Consider the following 21,509-nt stretch of genomic DNA (forward strand, 5'->3'; position numbering starts at 1 on the left):
TGTCTGTATTTGAGTCCAATTTTTTAAAGCTTTTTTACATGTCCACCAAGCATGATAGAATATCCCTTGACGTTGTTCACATTTCCAACATACATTTGGAACACCTTATACATTCTAGGTAATTTCTCTGGCATCAGGTACCAACAATACATCATATTATAAAAGTTCTCTTTAAGCTTTTTATTATACATTTCAACCCTTTTAACCACATGTTTTCCCATTGCTCCATCTGTATGTTATAACCATAATTCTTAGCTCACATTCTTTAATCTGTTCTTCCATTTCAAATTTCAACAAAAGTTTATACATTTTAGCAAGTACATGTTCATCATTGGTGCACAATTGTACTCTAAATTCTGACTTGCTTTGCTCCATACCATAGTCTCCTTCTCCATTTTGAATCTTTCTGATAACTTTAAATGGGAAAACCATTGACAGCTATATCCTTCCATTATTAATAGCTCTGTTGATTGAATCTTAAATTCCCTTTGATGGTTTTCCTATAATTCCCGGTATGTCAACCCTTTCTCTTTGCCTGCTGCTTTTCTTCTGTGGAATGCTTCTGGAGCTGAGATCCACAGAGGTCTTTTCGGACACAACCTGGGTTTATACCTATTCCATATTCTCAATATGGCACATCTAATAAAATGATTTTTAAAATCCTCACCTCAAGCAAGATTCCAATTGCAGCTGATACTAAGGTGATATCAGCCCTTCAAGGTCCTCCAGACAGGAAACCAAATCCATGAATAATAACACTACATTTATTGTAAGGTTACAGTAATGGAATCTTGCAAGTCTGAAAGCACTTCTCCCCTCCCCTGCCTTTCCGGGAGGGTCCCTTCTGAGATATCTTCTCCACCCCCATCCCTCCTTTGGACTCAGATTTCGTTTATCAGACCATCGTCTAGACTGTGGCTCTTCCTCCTGTCTTCCCAAGGTTGTTCTTACAACCCATTACAGGTGGTCCATCATCCACAGATTCAGGGGTGTCTGTAAGGTATGGTTTAAAAAATCTAGGTGGTAGCCATGGTGGTGCAATTGAAATGCTGTGTTTTATGTGTGTCACTGTTGTGCGTCGCATCTTGCTTTTTTTGATCACGCCCTGCAGACACCCTGGCACAGATCAGATATCATGCGCATTTCAGAGGTCTGAGATTGGGGCATATCCAAGTCTTAGAGTATCTACCTTGCACAGAGAAGGTACTGGGGTTTACTCTCAAGTAACAATAGGGCTGGAAAGATCCTGTGTCTACAATCCTGAAGAGATGGCTTAAAGATCTGACACAAGCCACATACAACCTTTTGTTACATAACTCAATTTCTTAGTCATGATTTTGTGCTATTTTAATAACCGTCATAATCTTTACAGTTTGAGGGGGTAGTCATTGACCTTTCCTTGATAGTTACTGTATACAATCAAAACCTTTTGAATTAGGTGTACTATTAATAATGCTACTACTTGTTAAGAATGAGCAGGATTGGAGTTTTGATTACTTCAGGTCTGTAGAGATTAGGATTTGTAATCCCTGTTGTAAATCTGAGGAAATGAAGAATGGTATTTGCAAAATGGATAGAATACTGTGGCCTTATTGTCTGCAAGCGTGGTATTAAGTATGGGCAAGCTGCTTAAGGGAGTGCGGACAGCTAGGGGGTACATAAGAGGTTAACTGTCATGAGTGAGGATGGCGAGCAGGGGGCTCCCATCCAGGCTGTAAAGCGCATGCGTAGTACTGGGGAATTAGGTGGCCATTCAAAGAGACACAGATCGGGCCCGCCTTAGTCTTTGGGGTTTATATGTCTGGGTTTTCCCATGCTTCTTCAGTTTGTTAGGATTCTCTGTTATGTAGCAGTAATAAAACACTAGAGGCCTACTCCTTGTCTCAGCGTGGTTCCTGGCTGTTAGGACATCAACAGTGGAAAGCAAAGGTTGGAAGAGGGAAAAGAAGGGTCATGTGACTGCAGTGTAGCTGATATGAGGATTCCTTGGCTCACTGGTGAACTTAAGGTCACACAGTAATGTTTGCAAAAACCAAAAGTTGATTTACAGTAGGCTTTTGAGAGTTGAGGGAGATCTGGGAAGTATTCCAACACCTGAAATTGGTGTGCTGTCTCTACATAGCAGCATGCTCCAGGATAAATCTCAGAGTAGTAATGTGATCATTTACTGATCTGTACCTCTGAGGTTGTGTTTTTATACTCAATGTTTTTAAAATCTGTGTAAAAAAGTAGCCTCGGATATGTTTTGTAATAGAGGGAGAAAGTAGAGGGGTCTTCTACAGCACCAAATCTGTCAGAACAGAACTGTGTAAGTTGTGTGTTATTATGTATTGTGGCAGTCCAATGATGAAATCATAATTCATATGCAATTTATATAATGTATTAAAGGCTAATGACAAGGCACTCAAGTAATCACTCAGTATTCAGTAGGGACAATTAAAGGCTTATGCCAACATGGAAATTTTAAGCAGCTAACAGTCTATACATTCACTTTAAGAAGAGACAGCCAATGGGTGAGTTCAAAGAAAGCTCGGGGAAGTGGGGGATGTTGGAAAATGATTCCCTTCAATGGAACATCCACAGCGTTCAGTGGTGCTCTGTGATTTGTCTGCTGTGCTTCATCCCATTGGAGGCAATTCCTCCATTCCAGCTGGCTAGGATGCACTGTTGTGGTCATGCCTTTTTCCCCCAATCTCTGGTATCTGCCCTCCAAGTCATTGTGTCTTTGGCTGCTGCCCCATTTCTTATAACCCCAGTGTCCTTATAAAGACATTTTCAGGTATGCCTCAGGCCTTATGTGGGCTCCTTATATACCTGGTGTTTTTGGAGCACTGCTATACCAGATCAAGAATTTCAGCTGGTGTGAGTGGGTAATGTGACCACAAAGGCTCACTTCACCTCCTTGTCTCTGCCTGTCATCCTACAGAAGAATATCCCATATAAATGCAGTGAGAAAGTACCACTTTACCTACTCAAATGCCATTTTGCACACCGTGGGCTATTTCCAGATGTTGTGGCTATTGGCTGCCAATCTTCCCCTGCAATACTTAACCAATTTGGAATATTTGGGATCTGGGGTGAAATTGACAAGATTTCTGCCAATTTGTCCTTCTAGTCCATGATAGGATGATGGGTGAAACTGTCTACCAGTCTTCTGTAAGACTAGTAAAGCTGTGTCCAAAAGTAGTCCAACCACCAGTTTGATGGCATAGGGGAGGTGGGGGTGTATAAAGCTCTTGACCATCTTCCAGCCCACCAACCTGTCAACTGGGCTTTTTATTTCCTAGAACTTAGGCTTTCAGAAAAAGTCTGGCAAAAACTGTTTTTCAAAATAGCCCGAATGATGGGTTACTGGTGCAAAGCACCTCTGCATGAGCAACCTATCATTCAGGCAATTCAAAAGGTGGCTAAAGCCTCTGCCCCACTCACTCAAGTCTGACCCAGGATTACACTTTAAGGAGAGTAATTGGTGCTTTTTTCTACTAGCAGCTGACCTTAGTTAGGAGGGAAAAGAACTCTGGGGAATCTTCCCACAGGTGGCAGGAAAAAGTGGGGGAAAGAGGAGGATATGAATCTCTTTCCTCTCCCTGCCCCTTTTGCCATGGGTTGGCAGGAGGAGGGAGATATAAGAATAATGGCTACTTTGATGCCAGTTGTCTGATCCCTCAGAGGGATCTCTGGCACCAGAAGAGGCCTTCTCCCCCCAACCCCCCCTCCCTCCATTTCTTCTATGGGCAGAATCCCTACTCTGCTTCACTGCCAAGGCAAAACAGGGTTTGGAAAAATAGTTAGGATTTCTTTAAGCCAGCATACTTTAAGCCAGGTCCCATGCTTTAAATGCTGCTCTGTGGAAGAACCCTTAGGCTGAGAAAGCAAACAAAGAAAAAGGCTTCTGGCCACAGCAATGGACAAGAAGCATTTTAAGGCTTCTTGTTACAAGAACAAAAGCCAGAGAGTTACAGAAGCAGTGTTAAAGCTTCCTGCTCTAGCAAAGAAAGAAGCAAGTTTAAAATACAACATTTACACATTAAATACTGACAGGATTCATTTTGCATGGGTGCAACTTAGTTTGGGAATAGAAAATAAAAAAAGGAAGTCGCACACTTGGGGGGAAAGGCAGAAGATGAAAAGGATTTCTAAATGAAGGAATAAGAGACGGAAAAGCTGCACTGGTCTGCCTTGCTGGTGTATAGTGTTATCTAAAGAAATAGCGATCTCATACAGTGTATCAAAAAGGGGGAATGTTAGGAAAGTGGTGCTACACTGAAATATAGGAGAAAGGGGCTGAGAGGGAGTGAAAGAGAGAGAGCTTCCACTGTGCAGGATAAAATAAAATGGAAAGAGAGAGAGAGAAAAAGAGAGAACAACGCCATCGACTGATCAAGGGGATGCTTTGAACAGCTTCTGAATACAGGAGCATGATGGCTTTTTCAAAGGTTCTCTTACTAGATCTGCCATTATTTTATAAGACCCCCAACAACCAACTCTGAAGATGAGAGGAACAGGGTGAGGGTTTTTATGTTTGCACATTCTCATAGGAGCATATCTGTTTGGGAGGGTCAGCCACGTCACACGCTAATATTATTTTATTCCCTAAAGCCACTGGCTTCTCTGCCACTAGGGCCCCCTTTCAAACCAACCAGATGTGCCTGTCAAGCTCCTTCTAGCTCACCAGGTGCCACCTTTATTATAAAGGGGAGTGTTGCTGCAAGCTGCTGTTTTGTCTCATATCTCAGCTAGAGTACTGAGGTTGTGCAAATGTTGAGCCAAACTGGGGAGTACAGTTTAAGGTGGGGTGGGGCAGGGCTAGCAAATCAGATAACGCTTGTCAAGAACTCGGCCACTGCCTGTTCCAAGAAGCCTATAAGGAACAATGCACCCTCTCTTCAGAGCTTAACTTCAGGAAAGTGAGATTCAAAGGAATCTGATGTCTGGCTGGCAATACTGAAGGAAAGGCGGTCATTATTAGTACTTGGGAACTAGCTAGTATGGGGTCGGTCATACTCCAAAGCCATTAGCCATTGTGACTAATGCAGCACATGGCTAGAGGGCAACAGGTACCCAGAAAGTTTTATTTCTTTTTATTCATGTACTATAATTCTATAATCCTTGATAGCTAAAGCTCACTTTACAAAATAGAAGTAGGTGTATAGCACTTGCATGTGAATTACTTTCAGTTCACATACAGTCAGATCTAAAGTATCCTATCAAGGGGCAAGGAGACTTTAGAATGAATGGAAAGGTGCGTCTATGTCAGAAACCATTTTCCTACTGGCATCTTTTGTTTCCTTCAAGAGTGAAAGGAGTCCGGCAGCATCTTTCCCAAATAACACATTTTATTAAAAGACATTAAGCTTTAATGAGCTACAGCTCACTACGTCACATGCATCGGGTGGCTAAACAGATGTAGTATTTCAATTGGGATGAAGTTATGGGAGAAGGAAGGGGAAGAGGGGTTGAATATGCAGATACAGGTTACTTGTGAGACAGATTACAAGCACCTTAACAATTAACAGTTGTAATGTGTTACAAACCCATTGTGTTTGTTGAGATCTGTTGTGATAGTCTTTGGATGTATGCAGGTTCAGCAAACTTTCACTCAGTTGTGCTGTTAAAGTTCTTTTTTCTTTTTTCCAAAATGGTTGCTTTGAGATCTCCAACAGAATGTCCTGGCTGAACTGCTGTGATATTACTTTGCCCTTGAGTCCTGAGGTCAAACTCAAGTTTATTCATACTTAGGTGCAAAGCTAGGGCTGTTTATCCTATGTAGAATTCAGAGGGGCATTGCTGGTAGATGATCATATATATTTCATTAGAGGAAGAACATGTGAAGGCATTGCTGCTCTTGTGTATGTAGTTGTTGGGGCCTATGATGGTCCTGTAAGTGTAAATGTGGGGGCAAAGTAGGCATCTGGTCTGGTTCCCATGTTAGCATCATTGTCCTGTTACTACTTGTTGCTTGTGAGAATCTGCTTTGGGTTGGGCCATTGACTATATGCAAATATGGGCCTGCCACTTAGTGCCACAGAAAGTACAGTGTCATTGTCCAATATATGCTGTAGCTTATTAATAATGCATTTGAATGGTTAGAGCTGCAAGCCATAGATGGCATCCAGTGTTGTTCTGTCATTCTGTTTTTGTGGTCAGACTTTTAGTAAGTCATCTCTGGAAATCAATCTGGTTCTTTTAATTTGTCTTTTGATCTCATTGGGTAGGTAGTTCAGTCTCTTGAATGCCTGTTTCCTAATTAATTCTAATTAATTTATTAATGCTAAAACTAATTCCATTAGTTGAGCATCTCTGGGAAATGAGTCAGAACAAATGTGGTTGTAGCTGAGAGTCTCACAATAGACAATAGTTTTGGTGGTGTGTTCTGGGTAGAATCTGGTAGCATGTAAGTAAACATGGCAATCTCTAGGTTTCCTGTATAATGTGTTTATGTGTCCATTGGGTTGTTCTACCATGATTTCAAGGAATTGGACTTGTTCTGTAGATAGGTCAAGGCTGAGATTGATGGTAGAATGGAAGTTCTTGAGGTCATGATGGAATTTGACAAGAGATTCGTTTTGGTGGGTTCAGATGATATTGGTTGTCAGTCAAAACCTGTTTTATTGAATTTACTTCTTCACACCGCAGTTATCCGTCATGACTGCTCACTCATTTTCCCTTTTGCTTCACATAAGATGGCTGTCAGGGTTTGTCACAAGATACATCCGTACTGCAATCCGCAACACTGCATCTTGGGTATTTCAGGGAAGTTAGACCCTCAGGATAATATTTAATGTTGACAGAATGTTTTACAGTCGTTCAAAATATATGCATACATTATTTCAAGTAGCGCTGTGCAGAAAAATTGTCCTGCATTCTTTTCTACCATTTCCTGTTCAATCTGATGAAAGGGAATTTGCTTTCAAAACGCCTTTCAGAAGACAAGAGAGATTCAATTATATTCTCATGAGTGGAGTATATAAGTTTAGACTTAACAATGAAATGGTCAAAGAACTTGTGTGAACAGTCTCTCTTTCATTTGTCACTCATCTCTCCAGGACTCTGCAGTCTCCCTTGTTTCCCAAACTTCAGAACCACCATGGGGCAATTCCTCCTTCTGAGCTTTTCCAGATTAGGAAGTTGGGCTGCTAGCAGCGCTGTAAAGTTGGGATGTGTAAAAGCTATTGTTCCAAAACATCAGATTTTGCATATATCTACTGCAATGTCATAGAAATTTTTTTAAAAAAAAAATCAGGAATAGTATCCTGTCTATCACTTCCCACAGTAAAGCAAGCTCAACAAGCATCACCAAGAGATAACTGAAACAATTACGAAGCACTTCAAAGCAAGTAGAAGAACAAAAGCCTCTTCCACAGCAAAAACATAACTTAAGAAATTGCAAAATATATTTCAGCCCAGTATTGATTTCAGCATTCCTTAAAACAAGGACCAGCAGTTTATGGCCTTCTCTTAATTTCAAAAGCTCTTTGTTACTAATCAATTCAGAATTTGACAAGACTAATTTATCCCACCCCTGGGACCTTGAGGGACTGGGAGGACAATTGGTAGACCAAGCCACATTTGTCTTGTGGGTTGCAGCCTTGGCAGAAAAATGGTTGCCCACCTCTGCCTTATAACAACTCTGTAATATAGTTAATAAGGTTACCTCTGCCATGCAGTTGTGGGAGGGAAGCTGATAGCTTGTCTATGTTATTCTTTTGTTAGTCTTTGTGAAATATGGATGCAGGAAATTACCAGAAAAAAAGTTCTTTCTTATTCCACAAATACACTGGGGGCTGTAGACAGATTTTAATAAGACATAGGGATGAAGATACCAGTGTACAGACAGCTTTGAAACTTGCGAGATTGATGTCAGCCTTACAGGTAGACCAGACAGGAAACATAATCAAATCAGCTAATTCTACTTTATTGTAAGTTACATTAACAGAATCTTGCAAGTCTGAAAGTACAATTCTCCTCCCATCTCCTTTACACCCTGAGAAATTAGGGAGGGTCTCTCCTGAGCCTCTTGCCCTGTCCACTATCTAGCTGCGGACTATGCTGTCTCTTATCTGACTGTTCCCTAGGCAGCATCTCTGGGTCCAGCCTCCCAAGGTCATTCCCACACGTCGTTATATACATGCAGTGCACATAACAAAAGGTAGGGCTTGGATCACACAGTCAAGGACCCCATTTTGACTTTTTTTATTACCCCCCTGGTGGATGCCCCTGGTTTGACTATAACTCTCATCATGCCAGACCAAATAGCAATGGCCATATATGCTGGGGATGATGGTAGTTGCAGTCCAACATATCTGGAGAATGCTGAGGTATGGGAAGACTGTGTTAGTGGGGTCTGGAATTCTCTCTGAAAGATGTTCATGGGCAGGGAATGTTTTAAAGAAAAAAATAAGTATAGATAAATCTAGCTGAGTCTGTATTTTTTTAATGTCAGAGAATTCTTAACTAGCATGCAAGCATGTTGGAAATAATCTACATAGGGTACAAATTACTGGAATGTGGTAATGTGATAAAAAGCAATAATTTGAGTTAAGAAATGGAATGTGACACCGAGGCTGCTATTTACACTGAGTTACAGTGTAGTACATTAGCATGATGAATGCATGGGTAACTAAACGGGTTTCCTTTTCCATACATCTATTGTACAATCACTGCTCACAGATCTCCCTCTCTCTCTTTCATTTAACTCCCTTTATTAAACCAAAATTAGGTGCAAAGTGGAGCATGTTCCGCAGGCTTTATTTTCAGCCATGGATTTTTGGATAGAAAAAGTTCTTTCTTGCCCAGCTTTTTCATAGGCAGAGTTCACACAAGACTTCTTCAAAGCTAGTTTTAAAATGCTTACCTAAGATTTGATTTCATGAATGTAACAAATGTAAATTTACAGATCAACATTTGAAACAATACATATGATCTAGGTATATCACCTAGGCTATCATTTTTGGCTCTTAGTATGTTTTGGAAATATCCTTTGGGGAAGAAAATCTTGGCAGTAATCTGAGGGCATTCAATGTGTGGAAAACTATTTCCAATTGATGTTGGTTTTGGTTATTGTTGATGTTTTTATTATTTTTACAGTGTTCTAAATCGCACTCCTGTGAACTTGATTCAGGAAATAATTTTAGTGGATGATTTCAGCTCGGATCGTAAGTATTATTTTTTTCTTTGTGTTACTTTTATTTTGTAGATTCTTCTTCCTTCTTTCCTTCAGGATGTTTCCTCTCATTTTTGTCTATGGGGGAAAAAAGAGCTAACTGAGGAAGAAGCAAATTTGTTGTTATTTGTTTTGTTTCCCATGTAAGAAAAAGGAAAAAAAAATTGCATTTTTCAGTACCTTCTCAGGGAGGCAATCCCAACCAGGAAGCTAGACTGTTCTATTAGGTTTCATTAACTACCATTTGAGGGCTATAACCATAAAGATGGCAAGCATCATGCACAGCTAGAACTCCCAATTATATAGGTTTAAGACAAAGACAATAATGTATGCTGTATTGTGTTTCTTGTAGATGAGAGTTGTTCTTGCTGAGGTTTTTATAGAGCAGAATTATCCCAGGGCAATAAAATAGAATTCTATTGCAAATTCATTATCCTTCCACCAGGAACCTTGAACGAGAGCGTACTGTTTACTCCCCCATTGCAGATGGACTTTTTAGAGGCTTTCCCCAATATTAAAACAAGTGGCTAAAAAAATTCAGATCCTCTGCCCACGGAAACCACTTTGAGAGCCACACTCAATGAGACACTGAAGGTATCAGTAGCGATCACATCTGTATTTAAAAAAAAAAAAAATTAAATAGTAGTTTGGGGCAGGGGGCAAGACAATTTTTGTTAGAATCCTAGGGACAGTTAGGACAGTTCCCAATCCTCATATGATAAGGGAAATTAACTCATTCCTCCTCTGTTGTATTTTGGATGAAAATCACCTACCACCAAGTCCCCCAAAAGTGAAAGGAAAACTTGTATTGTGAGCTTTCCTTCTTATTAAAAAAAATTATTTTGGTGGAAGGGGCAATTCTCTTTGGGAATTCCATGGTATTCCATGGAAGGAATAGAATAAATATTCCCTCTTCATATAATAATATCTTAAATTCATATGGGGGTGGGGGGTGGGCTGCCCTATTATTAAATATGTGTGTCTCTTTGTGTTTGTGTGTCTGATTTAAAAACACACAGTGGCACAGTTCCTTGACAAGACATGGGGCTCACAGATTTGAACTGAAGAACCACGGAAATGAGATAAGTCACACAGTTAAGGCTACCGCTGTGAAAAGATTTCAGGGGATGAACTTACAGAATTATTTTATGTAGGTGGAAAGAATGTTAAAGATTCAAGAAACGTGTTCTCTGTTGATCTTTGAAATGTCCTTAAACCATAGAAATGAGAAGATGGGGCATTATGTTTTGATATAGTCTAGATTTAATACAATCTTAAAGGGATTGGGACTTGTTATACAGATCTTTTTCTTTTTTCCTCTTTCTTTTTTTCAGCTTATTATTGTCATTCTTTCTGACTGTATTATCATTGTGGTATTTTTTTATTTCCATCTGTTAATTTCACAATTTAAAACGTTATAAAAAATTTAAATTTAAAAAGATGCATAGCCAATGTTTTGAAATATGCATGATACACATCATCAATAGGGAGTCTAGAAAAGGCTAACAACTTGGGATTAAAAGGTAAAAACAAAAGAAATCCAATTAAAAAATATGTGTACTTGCCTGAGAATTTCTAAATGAAAAACAGTTTATTACATAGTTTAAATACTAAATAGCTATATTCAACTCACACGGTTCAATTCCCTTACAAATAAAGAGGAAGTGATATGTAGATAGCTGAGGATGTCCATTCTGCATCACCCCTGAGTCCAGATGTTAAAGAAGACATAGCAGAATGAGAAGCTCAGCAGCAAAAACTCCCCCACCTTGCCCATCCAATCCATTTTTCTTTCTCCTGTGAAAAGTGAGGGCAAGCAGTTCAAGTCTGTTTGTCCTCTCTCACTTTGGACATCACATTTTAAATCACATCTTTTTGACTTTTGTAGGTGTATTGTGAAACAAGGCATTTTTAAGTGGCCTGAAGAACTCTTTTCACTTTCCTCATTTATTGTAGGATGTCAGAAACTGTCCCATTAGATTTCAAATCTCAAATCTCAGTTTTCCTGTTGCGTGTGCTGCATTGCTTATCCCCCAAGAATGTCTCATTGTTTTAGATGTAGTTATTGAACAAATGATGTCATTATTTATAAAGCATCTTATCTAAATAGATGCTGAACAAGTCTTTCAATTTTTCTGCTTACTTTCAACATATATTCGTAAAGAATTGTTAGGAGACCAGTGAAGGGGGAATCTCAGCTAAATACTGTTAACATAGCTGGATTGGGATTTCATTGTGTTCCTGGAGTATGAAAACACCAAAATGGATTCATGGACCTAGTTTAGAACATGGGTTTCCTTGTGTAGCAGATGCCCAGCAGTATCTTAATAATCTTTAATCAAGGGTACCTGTAATTGCTTCTCAGTGATACAGCTTCTGATAAACTGTCCTCATGAGAGCAATATTTCAGACAGTGGGGAGCTGCAGAAATGGAATTGTTCCAGGAGAGAGATGCCAAGTACTTGGCTGGTGGCCTTTGTACTTTTGCCAGGATATCAAGGTTGTACAGAGATGATAAGGAGTTTTACAAAACATGGAAAGGGACAGAACATGTACCTGTGGCTAGGGGTAGGGTTAAGAGAGATCAACATGAAGAAACAAGGGAAAGAAGATTCAGCTGATATTTCTCAATCGAGAGAAAGGCATACACAATGCTGAAATCATTTTCAGTGTCAGTGAGCTATATCAATATTTTAGCTTCATGGAGCACTCCAGACTAAGCTGAATGAAAGGGACACAGAGAACAATCCAGCCAGCTTTCCCCAACCTGTCATGAAACTGAAGAAAGCTAACGCATGACGTTAAGAGTAATCTTCCAATTCTACTGGGTACATCATTTTATTGGGATGTAGAAATATTGCCTCAGATCACTCAGTAATCACTTACATGATGCTGCATTGATCTTTACAAATAAAAACTTGTGTAGGACTTCCGGTGGAGACATGGCAGACTGTGCTCGCTGGCTCTGTGGGCAGAACTGACAACGCGGCAGGTTTTTTTGGGCTCAGGCAGGTTTTTCCTGAAGCCCAAGAGCATTTTACTGGGAAAGGAAAACACTTGGAATCACCCCCATTTGTCCTTCAGGATGGCGGCTTGCAGCCAGGAGATCGTAAATAGTGTTTGCACTTGACTGGTAAGAGCTGCTGGGAAGCTGGGTCCTCACCATTTCCAAGCCTCCCTGTAGCCTTAAAGGGACATTAAGACTGGCCACCCCATTTCTAAATCACGCAATTTATTTTTCTTTTAAGGATGTGTACCCTAACAGAGGCTTTCTACAGCAGGAGAAACAGCTCTTTTGGTGCTTATCGTTATTTTTGTGATTAATTCTTTTTAAAAAGAAGCTTTTTAAGTTTTGGATTTTGCTTTCCATCCAAATATTAAGGAGGGTTGAGACTATGTAATCATCTCCCTGTTATTATTTTTATACTAAATTTGAAGACTTTAGCATTTTCCTACACATTGAATATGCTGCTTTGAACTTGCAGCTTTCTGCTGCTACTTCCCCTGGGGAACTGCCTGTTAGCTTACTTTCACTTGTGTAAACACATTCCGGAAATTCTTCTATTATCTCCCACTTTAATTGGTTAAGTACCTAGGGGGTGCCATATTCTACTGCATGAGACATGGAGGATTTCAATCAGACTGTTTCCAACTTTCACCGAGACTTTAAACAGATGCTTTCTGATTCCTGCCAAGCTTTTATGCAAGGTATTCAGGACATTGTGGAAAACATGAGGTTTAAAATGTGTCATCTGGCTGGGGATGTCGTGGAAGAAACTGAAGAGCTCCCCAATCCCTCCAACTCATTTTGAAGTTTGCAATTAACTTCACTTCTGCAGACCGCAGAAAACAGAGAACAGGGAGAGGACAAAGACACCGAGAGCTGATCAGTGTGTGTGTCTTCTTTCTTATTCTTTCTACTTGACCAACGAAAAGAGTGCAAAAACCACCATTTAGTCACTGCCTTGCCTCAAGTTTCTTCAGGTCCTAGAGCAACAAAATCTCTTCAAACCCATTTCATGGGAAAGGGGGAAATAAAATAAAGTGGTATCACACTCCTTCCATTTTTCAAGGACTTATTATGTACATTTGTCTGTACATGCTGATCTGAGCAGTCCTTACAAAGAGCTAGCTGTAAAACTGCCAAGCAAAGTTTTTTCTTCTGTTGCTTTTAAAAGACTATTGCTAGCTGTGATGATGAAAAGATAGCATGCCACCTTTTATACTGTTATGGGTCATGGTATCTGTGCTGGTTCTCACACACTGTGTTAGTTCACACTTTCTTCCAGCCTTCTGTATTTTCTTCTTGTTTGTTGTTTTCAGTTCCTTTCTCAAGGAATTAAAGCCTTGTTAATTAGCATTGGCCATGCAGTCATAGAAAGATTTTGTTCTTTAGTTTGTTTCCATTTATCATCTCTAAATGATAGCAGATAACGCTTTAGTCTGTATTCCTCAGATCTTTATCTTCTTCCTTTTGGCCCTCTTTTCTGGTCAGTTACATCATCATCACAGACAATATCTTGGAAAAGAAACCTGTTTGCATATTCTCAAAAAACTACAGATAGACATTGGCTAGTACTTCCCCCCACCCTGTTGTTCCTTTCTTTTGGTACCTCTTCCCTTCTTCAATCCATCTTGATGTTGTGGCACAAATCTCTTTCAATTTGTGTGTGTGTGGTGGGGGGGGGGCAGAATTCAACAGGCAGAATGTCATATTCCTGTCTCAGGGACCTTGCCAACACTTCCAAAGGGAAACATCAGAGACTGGGACAGGAACTTAAATATTTCCTCCATTTCTTGATTTTCCCCAGCCTTTCTTTCTTCCTTCCTTTCCAGAAACCAGAGTGGTTTCTTTCTAAGCTTGGAGTTGACCAGAGTAAAAAAAGAAGGGAATTAAGGATAAATCATCTCATTAGGTTTTCATTGCAAATGACCTCTCTGCATTAACCAATTGGTATCCTTTGTGAAACATATACTTTAGGAAAGAAACATGATTTTGTACTCTAAACTAGAGGTGGGCAATCTTTTTGTGGCCAAGGGCTACATTTTACATTTTTTCAGAGGCTGTAGGCTGCAATGTGGTGGGAGCAACTTGGATTTGGGGTCTGCCTATATTATGACTGACGATAAAGTGTTAATAAACTGGCAGGAAATTGTGCCATCAGTTTTAAACAGTCAGAGGGGGCTCCAAAGTCTTCAGTAAGGAGAATGTAGGATCACTTATAGCCCTGGGAGTGCAGATTGCCCACCCCAGATCAAAGATGTCTGATATCAAACAACAACTATTCTGAAACTTTACATAATAGTATCTTACTTTACATAAGCTACCATCTTATAGAACATTATATGCTTTGCAAGGTGCCCACAATAAAGGCTGAATTGTATCAAAGAAGATATGAGGGGAGAAGTACTTAATTTTTCTCCCTTTCAGTTGCTTTTGCTCTGATTCGTTCATCTTTTTCCAGTTGCATTTATTTCCAGTAATGAACTAGACATTTCTTACCTTGCAAATGTAACCCCAGAGGGATAAAAACACCATAATGGGAGGAAAATGCAGGTGAAAATTAGTTGGCAAGGGAAAGATTTAAACACTTCCTTCTCATTCACTCCTATTGATAATAGCGCTTTGTGATGGAGAAGGAGCTGTTGAGCATCTTTTTATACTTACTCACAGTTGTAATATAAGGTATGTAGTGTGCCTTGCTGTCTCAAATAATTCTGTTGCTTAAAGTGTCTTTCAGAGATACTTTAAGCAACAGAATTATTTATTCTTGAATGACCAGACTGATTGATACCATAGCTGAATGCAAAATGTTGACCTGCACTGAGAACATGGGACAAATTAATTGTAACTTTCTCTCTGTGCCAAGTGAACTAGGCATTTCAGCCTTTTTTTTTCTCGCGCTCTTTTCTTCAGCTGAAGACTGCCAACTACTTACCAAAATCCCAAAGGTCAAGTGTCTACGCAATGGACGTCGAGAAGGTGAGCATGGCAAAGTTTGCAGAAAGCATAAACTATGACAAGGTCCTAATGGAAATGCAAATTAAGACTTGTGGCAGAAAGAATATGGAGTTACCTCCTCTGAACTGAGCATACTTCTCTGCTAGATCCAGTAGGAAAAAAAAATCTGGGGAAGTTCAGATTTTGGACACTCATTGTTAGGGCAGCAGGAGAAGGTCCAGATCAAAGGGAAGGTTGAGATCTAGGGACTCTACTCAACGGTACTGAAAAGGATCAATATGTATAACCAGGTTGAACATTTCCAGAACTTGTGTAACAGGCCAGCTATCATGAGCAATTCTGGACTGCCTGAAGGGAGTTTTATTGCTTTTAACTCTCAGTCTCTTATAAACCTCAAGCTGTGATTTGAGTGCAGAACTAGTGCAACTTCTTTAGATGGAAACAAGAAATAGAACTGGTCATCTTCAGCATAGGGATTACAATCTACTCCAAAAATTTCACACAATTTATCCTGCCTTTGGTGAGTAGGTAACATTCCAAAGCACTGACTGATAATATTCCCAACCCATATCGCTAAACCAGAAAAACATGAAAGAACTAACAAAGAATCCATAGGCCTACATCCCTGGTATATTTGCTAAATAACAACTGATGTGATTAAAAGTCATAAAAAAGCTGACGGTTAGGAATATAGTTTAGTTATAGAATAGGAGAACTGCTGCTCAGTAAAACTCCAGCTCCATCAATCTGTCTGGAACACAAGTTGCTGTCTTGTCTAGCAGAGCTGATTTAGAGTTAGTATTATTTGAATCAAATTACGCAGATGCTAAGTATGGATAACAGCTTTCCAATTAGACTAGAAATTAAAGTATTCTCCTAAGGTTTTCGAAAAAAGGGTAAGAGAAGTGGAACTGAGCACTTCAGAAAAATAAAATTTTCTCAAGAAATCCTGACTAAATACCCAGATTCTCCTTATACTTGCAGCAACTAACATTCCCTCTGATGGCCTTCAAAGCTTTCCCAATCATCATAAGCAGATTAATGGGGGACATACTGTATGTAGGGAAGGAACAAGAGCAGCTCCTTTAGCAGAACGTGTCCTGTGAGCAGAGGCAATTGCATACAGTATCACCGTTGCAGAAAGGCATCAGGTTGGTCGAAAAAGAGAAGGAAAGACTTGAAGAGGAGAAGCAAGGAAGTAATTTAAAGGCAGAGAGGAAATTAATTATTATTATCAGTCATGTTCTATCTAGGTCCAATAAAATGCAGTTATCCTGGGAAACTCCTAGGCCTTGTGAAAAAGAGAATATGAAAGGAAATATAGAGAGAATGATGTGGAGGAACAAAATTCAAATGCAACCTGCAATCAGAAGTGTTCAGGGGAAAGGGAGATCCAGCAACTTGCAGGGAAAGTAAGAGAAAGTGTTTCCTATGTGCAATGGTAGCTATAGACTTGAATATAGGTCTTTTTTGTATGAAGGAAGATCTTCAGGTAGACACAAAAGGAGCCAGTACTTAAGAAATAAAGACATGCCCAGAATCAAATATTACTGAGCAGGAGGAAGTTTGTTGTAAGTGATCAATAGATTATACCATCTGCTTTGGTTTAGTAGACAATACATTGATGCTTTATTATTACACTAGAGGGGAATTAACAATTTGTTAATGATCTGTAATCTCTGGAAGTGCCCTAATAATTGAACAACTGAGCCAGGTATGTAAAAATGAAATTTGATTTGTGCTGATCAGTAAAATGGAACCAAGTAAATTTTGGTATACATCAGTGTTTCCCAACCTCAGCAACTTTAAGATGTGTGGACATCAACACCCAGAATTCCCCAGCCAGCATGAGGTTTAGGTTGAGAAACACTGGTATACATGATGAAGGGAAATTCTCTAACTACTGTATGTAGATCCCAGCTCCTTCTGAATAAATTCAACTCAGAGTCATCTTAGAGTCAGGTGAAAGAATAGAATAGAATAGAATAGAATAGAATCCAGGATAATGATGATTCAGAAAGTCTAGGCTACTGCTGATTTCCCAAAATCATCTCTTTGGACCTCATGCTAGGCTTAGTTAGCTCACTTTTTTTCTAAGTAATAGCAGTCCTTGATCCATTCACTAAAATATGTTAGGTTTTTTCCTAGCCTCTTTTCTCTTCGTTTTCTTGTCTCCCCATTTCAGGGCTAATCCGCTCCCGAGTACGAGGTGCTGATACAGCAACAGCTGATATTCTCACCTTCCTGGACAGCCACTGTGAAGTGAATAGTGAATGGTTGCAGCCAATGCTTCAGAGAGTAAAAGAGGCAAGCATGTTTTCCTTATCTCTACTCCCTTTTACTTTTAATTGACCAGAGCCGTGTCAGGCTCTTTGGCAGTTGCCTAAAACCAAAAGTGATTCTTTACCAAGAAAAGTTCTCAGAGTTCTTTTCAGCAAGATTTATTGAGATAAAATGAATCACATTGCAAGAATTCCAGCAATTAAACCATTTTCAATTTAGAACTGATATATCCCTGTATACATTAGGGCCTTCTGATTTCCTTTCCAACAGCCTTCCTTTTTTTTGCTCATAATGTGGAAGCTTGCCATGGACTGTTTACATAAGAGGCTCCAGAAATTTTTGTCAGTTTGGGAACCAGCTCATACAGCTGAAGGTGTTACAGACAGAAATGAGGCATTCTTATGTTTTTCTTCTCTTTGCTGCAATTGTTGCTCCCACTATAACAAGTTCCATGGTCTCAAAACTATATTCCCAACATGAAGGTTAATTTCCTGTTGTGGAATAATGTTCTCATGGAAGGAAACTTGCATAAAAGACTTTGGAAAATGTGAACTCTTCTTTCTAATGTATGTATAGAGAGAAGGACAGTGGTAATAGATTGGAAAAGAGCCAATTTTTCTCCTGCCTGGTGTTTTGGACAGAAGCCAAGTTCATGGAAGATGCAAGTTCTTCCCTCCACAGTGGAGTCAGTTCCAGAAGAAATAGGAATCTCTGTTTTCTACCTATTTGCTAGTTCCTAACTGATAAATAGAACTCACAGAAGCAGAGGTGGCTGGAGGCAAGAGTGTTGAGGACTGAGAGGCTGGTGGTGCTGAAATCTGGAGTGCACTGGAGAAAGAGCTGGTAAGTTTTTGAGTCTAGAGAGTATCACTTCATCTAAAGAAGACAGAAGATGTGTGACTGGGAAGTAGACAATGTGGGACAACCAAGAAGAGAGCTGAATCATCATTAAACTGACAAAAACAAGCAGTGTTGGCTGAGAACGGAGAGCTATGTGCAGGTAAAGGAGAAAGAATCTACAGTTTGAGATAAAAGGGGAAGTGTATTTCCAGGTGACTCTCACCCATCTGGAATTTCCAAGAGAGAGACAAACAGGTCCACAGTGTGTGTTAGGAGGCTAAGAAAATACTGTGTAAAAGAATGTTTAAAAGTAGAGAATATATGTTATTTAACCTCAGTCCACCAGGCTAAGAGAAACACTGAAAACTGTAAATAAATAAGCAAGTTTATGGAAAACTACCTAGGTTAAGTTACATGTAAGAATAGGATTAAGGGATTATGTTAGGTAGTCTTTAAGTTTTACTAGGTATGTGTGAAGCAACAAATAGAACACTTCAAGGATGAAACCTGTGCCTACTTGCCTCTCCCCACCCCACTCCCTGAATTATCCAAAGTGAACCCATAACAGTGCTGTGTGGAGTGAATGTGGAAAGAAGGAGTTAACCTTGAAGTAAAAGAGGAAAAGAAGAATAACTGATACAGCAGAGTAGGCAGTTCTCATTCTGGATTTGCCAAGGGGTCAGGAAGAAGGTGTGATCTGCAGTAGTAGAGATAGGTAGGCTGATCTTCCTGCCAGCTGCAACGCCTGCACAATCCTTTTATAAAAAGAGCCTTTCTAGGTATTTAACAAGGCCCAAGAGACAGGTGGGAGGAACTGGTGGGGATGCAAATTGCAGATATGTTCAGCTTTGTGCCAAGAGGGAAGGAAGGTGAAATGTCAGAGATGGTGATTTGAAAACCCTCAGCTTAATAAATCGTCCCTCTCAGCAGCCTATAAATGTCTGATTTATATTTGTTCATAAAACAATGTTGCTGCATGGAGCAACAATAGTGACAGCTACTACTATACAAAGAAAGATCCACAAGGCAGCTTTGTAGCAGAGAAGAGGATTGTTCCAAAATGTCCTGTCATCGTGTAAGAATAGATGGCAGGATGAGAGCTCAAAGACTTACCTTTAGTTGCAGGTAAGCAGAGAATAAAGATTGGTCTTGGACCTTTGTATGGTAAATTCAGTGTCAGTTCATCAGGTGTGTCTGTACACTGATTTTTTAAAAAGCCAGTCATTCATCTGCTTAAGGAAATGTGTAATTCTGTCAGGGGACTGAGAATTGTGAACATTTCCAATTACCAGGATTTTTCTTTTTCCTTTTTGTTTTATAATGGTGGGAGCTATGACAGTTATAACATAGATATAAATTAATAGGTTAAATATAAGTATAGATATCTCCCACCTCGGCCTTTCTCCCTGTGTCCAGATCCCAGGTGAAAGTCCGTACACAATCCTTGTACTGAAGAATTTCAGGTTAATCTTTTTCTATCTTACACATAATTTTCAAAGCCTCTGTTTCTCAAGTTGGTCTCTACTATATACCATGCCAACTGGCACTGAGATCTTTTGGACCTTACCAGTATTGGCTCTTGACCGTTTTCTTTAGCCCAAAGAGTTCTTATGTCTAAAGGTGAAACAGCTGGCAGAGTTACTGAAATTGAATCAGCCTAGATAGATATCTGCTTCTAGCCCTTTGCTTACTCCTTTGTTTATATAACCCCAAATCAAGCTATAAAAAATAACCATAGTAAAAAAAAAAGTATTTAAAATTTGTTTATGGTTTCAAATGCTTAATCCTGATTTTCTACTTAAAAAGCACCGAGGCTAAGCAATTTTATTAGGCCAACTGAAGTAGTATAAAATTACTGCAAACTTTATTGGAATTCCTCGAATTTTCTTCTGGGTTTTCTCTTATTGACTATGTCTTCTAGAGACATTTAATTCTTTTAATTCCATCCTGGATTCCATTGCATGCCATTCCGCTCTCACCAAACTTTGTGGTGGCATAAAAGTTAGCATCAGAGGAAATTCCCCAATCAAAAATAAGAAATATGAAAAGAAGGCACAGTATTGAATGGCTATGTACAAAGAGTGGTAGTTGTATTTTTAAAAAGGGCTTTCATTGAGGAAATGTCATTTTTAGAAGCTTGTATGTGTCAAAGAATAAAAGCATTAAGAAAAAGGGGGTTCAGGCCATGGAAGTAATAGCTACAGTAAATTTATGGACTACACAAAGACTTAAAATGGTGCAACTGTAAAGAACCATGATCTTTTCTGGGGGGGGTTTAAAAAATCCACTAAGAAACCTTGCCTGACCAGAACACCACTTTACTGATGCTGATAGTAAAGTCAACCAGACTTGTACTGATCAACATGTGTGTAGTAACATGTTGTACTGGCATTCCCTTGCAAAGTTTTTTCTGGGACAAGAAACAACCATACATTTCCATCTCTTCCTACATTTCTCTGTTCTTCTATTTTGCAATCAACAAGTTACATCCAGAGTTTATTTTTGCCTCTTCCCAGAATGCTAAAGAACTTACTCATTAGTAAATCCTCTGGCAGAAGAAAGTAACACCTTGCTGCTGTGTTGATTAGACTTTTACAAGGAAGGCTTCCAGAGTATCTTAATTTCACTCATAAGATAATAAAAGCTATTTTTGCCCCGCAGAAGTGAAATTTAGCACTTGTGAGTTATTGCTTAGTTGAATGCTGGGTGTTTATCCATGAATAGACCTTCTTATGTATATACTTTTTCTGCTCCAAGAAAAAAAATTACTAATTCAAAATAATTTCTGTTTATATTATAATTATGTTATATAATTATTCAATAATTATAAACTAATATAAAACTAATTCTATAAAAACTATATAAAACTAATTCAATATAGTTTCTGATATTACCAAAAACATTTCTGAGAAAATGAAGATACAACACTGAATTTGCAGACCAAACTTGGGAGTTAGGACCTTCACTAGGGAACTACATAGAACATATTGTAGAACAGCAAGGCCTAAAGGTTTTGGTTTCCACAATTTTTTGGTTTGTGGCAAGGATACAAAGTGGGTGGGGCCCTGTCACACATTTCCTGGGTAGGATTGTATGTTTTTTCACTGAGTTTTGAGGAAACTTTGGGGCATTTTATTTTGTTTTTTTTAAATGATGGGCACTTCTACCTGATGCATTAACAGTCCTAGATCAGTTCTACACCCCTGTCTTCAGTAGCACAGGAGGTGTCGTTTTGAAGCCAATTTTCAGCTGTAATACTGG

At 39.2% G+C, this 21,509-nt stretch overlaps 1 protein-coding gene across 1 annotated transcript in view; it reads left to right on the top strand.

The window, feature by feature from the left end:
• The window catches only part of GALNT16 (polypeptide N-acetylgalactosaminyltransferase 16), a 171,044-nt gene that overhangs the window by 114,448 nt on the left and 35,087 nt on the right, over positions 1-21,509 (top strand). Inside the window, exons 4-6 of the mRNA XM_063289812.1 lie at positions 9,088-9,155; positions 15,081-15,146; positions 17,311-17,432. Of these exons, the coding sequence (XP_063145882.1) occupies positions 9,088-9,155; positions 15,081-15,146; positions 17,311-17,432 (256 nt within the window). The remainder of the gene's footprint in view (positions 1-9,087; positions 9,156-15,080; positions 15,147-17,310; positions 17,433-21,509) is intronic.

This window comes from Candoia aspera, chromosome 1 (genome assembly GCF_035149785.1).
Source record: "Candoia aspera isolate rCanAsp1 chromosome 1, rCanAsp1.hap2, whole genome shotgun sequence".
NCBI classification, from domain to species: Eukaryota; Metazoa; Chordata; class Lepidosauria; order Squamata; family Boidae; genus Candoia; species Candoia aspera.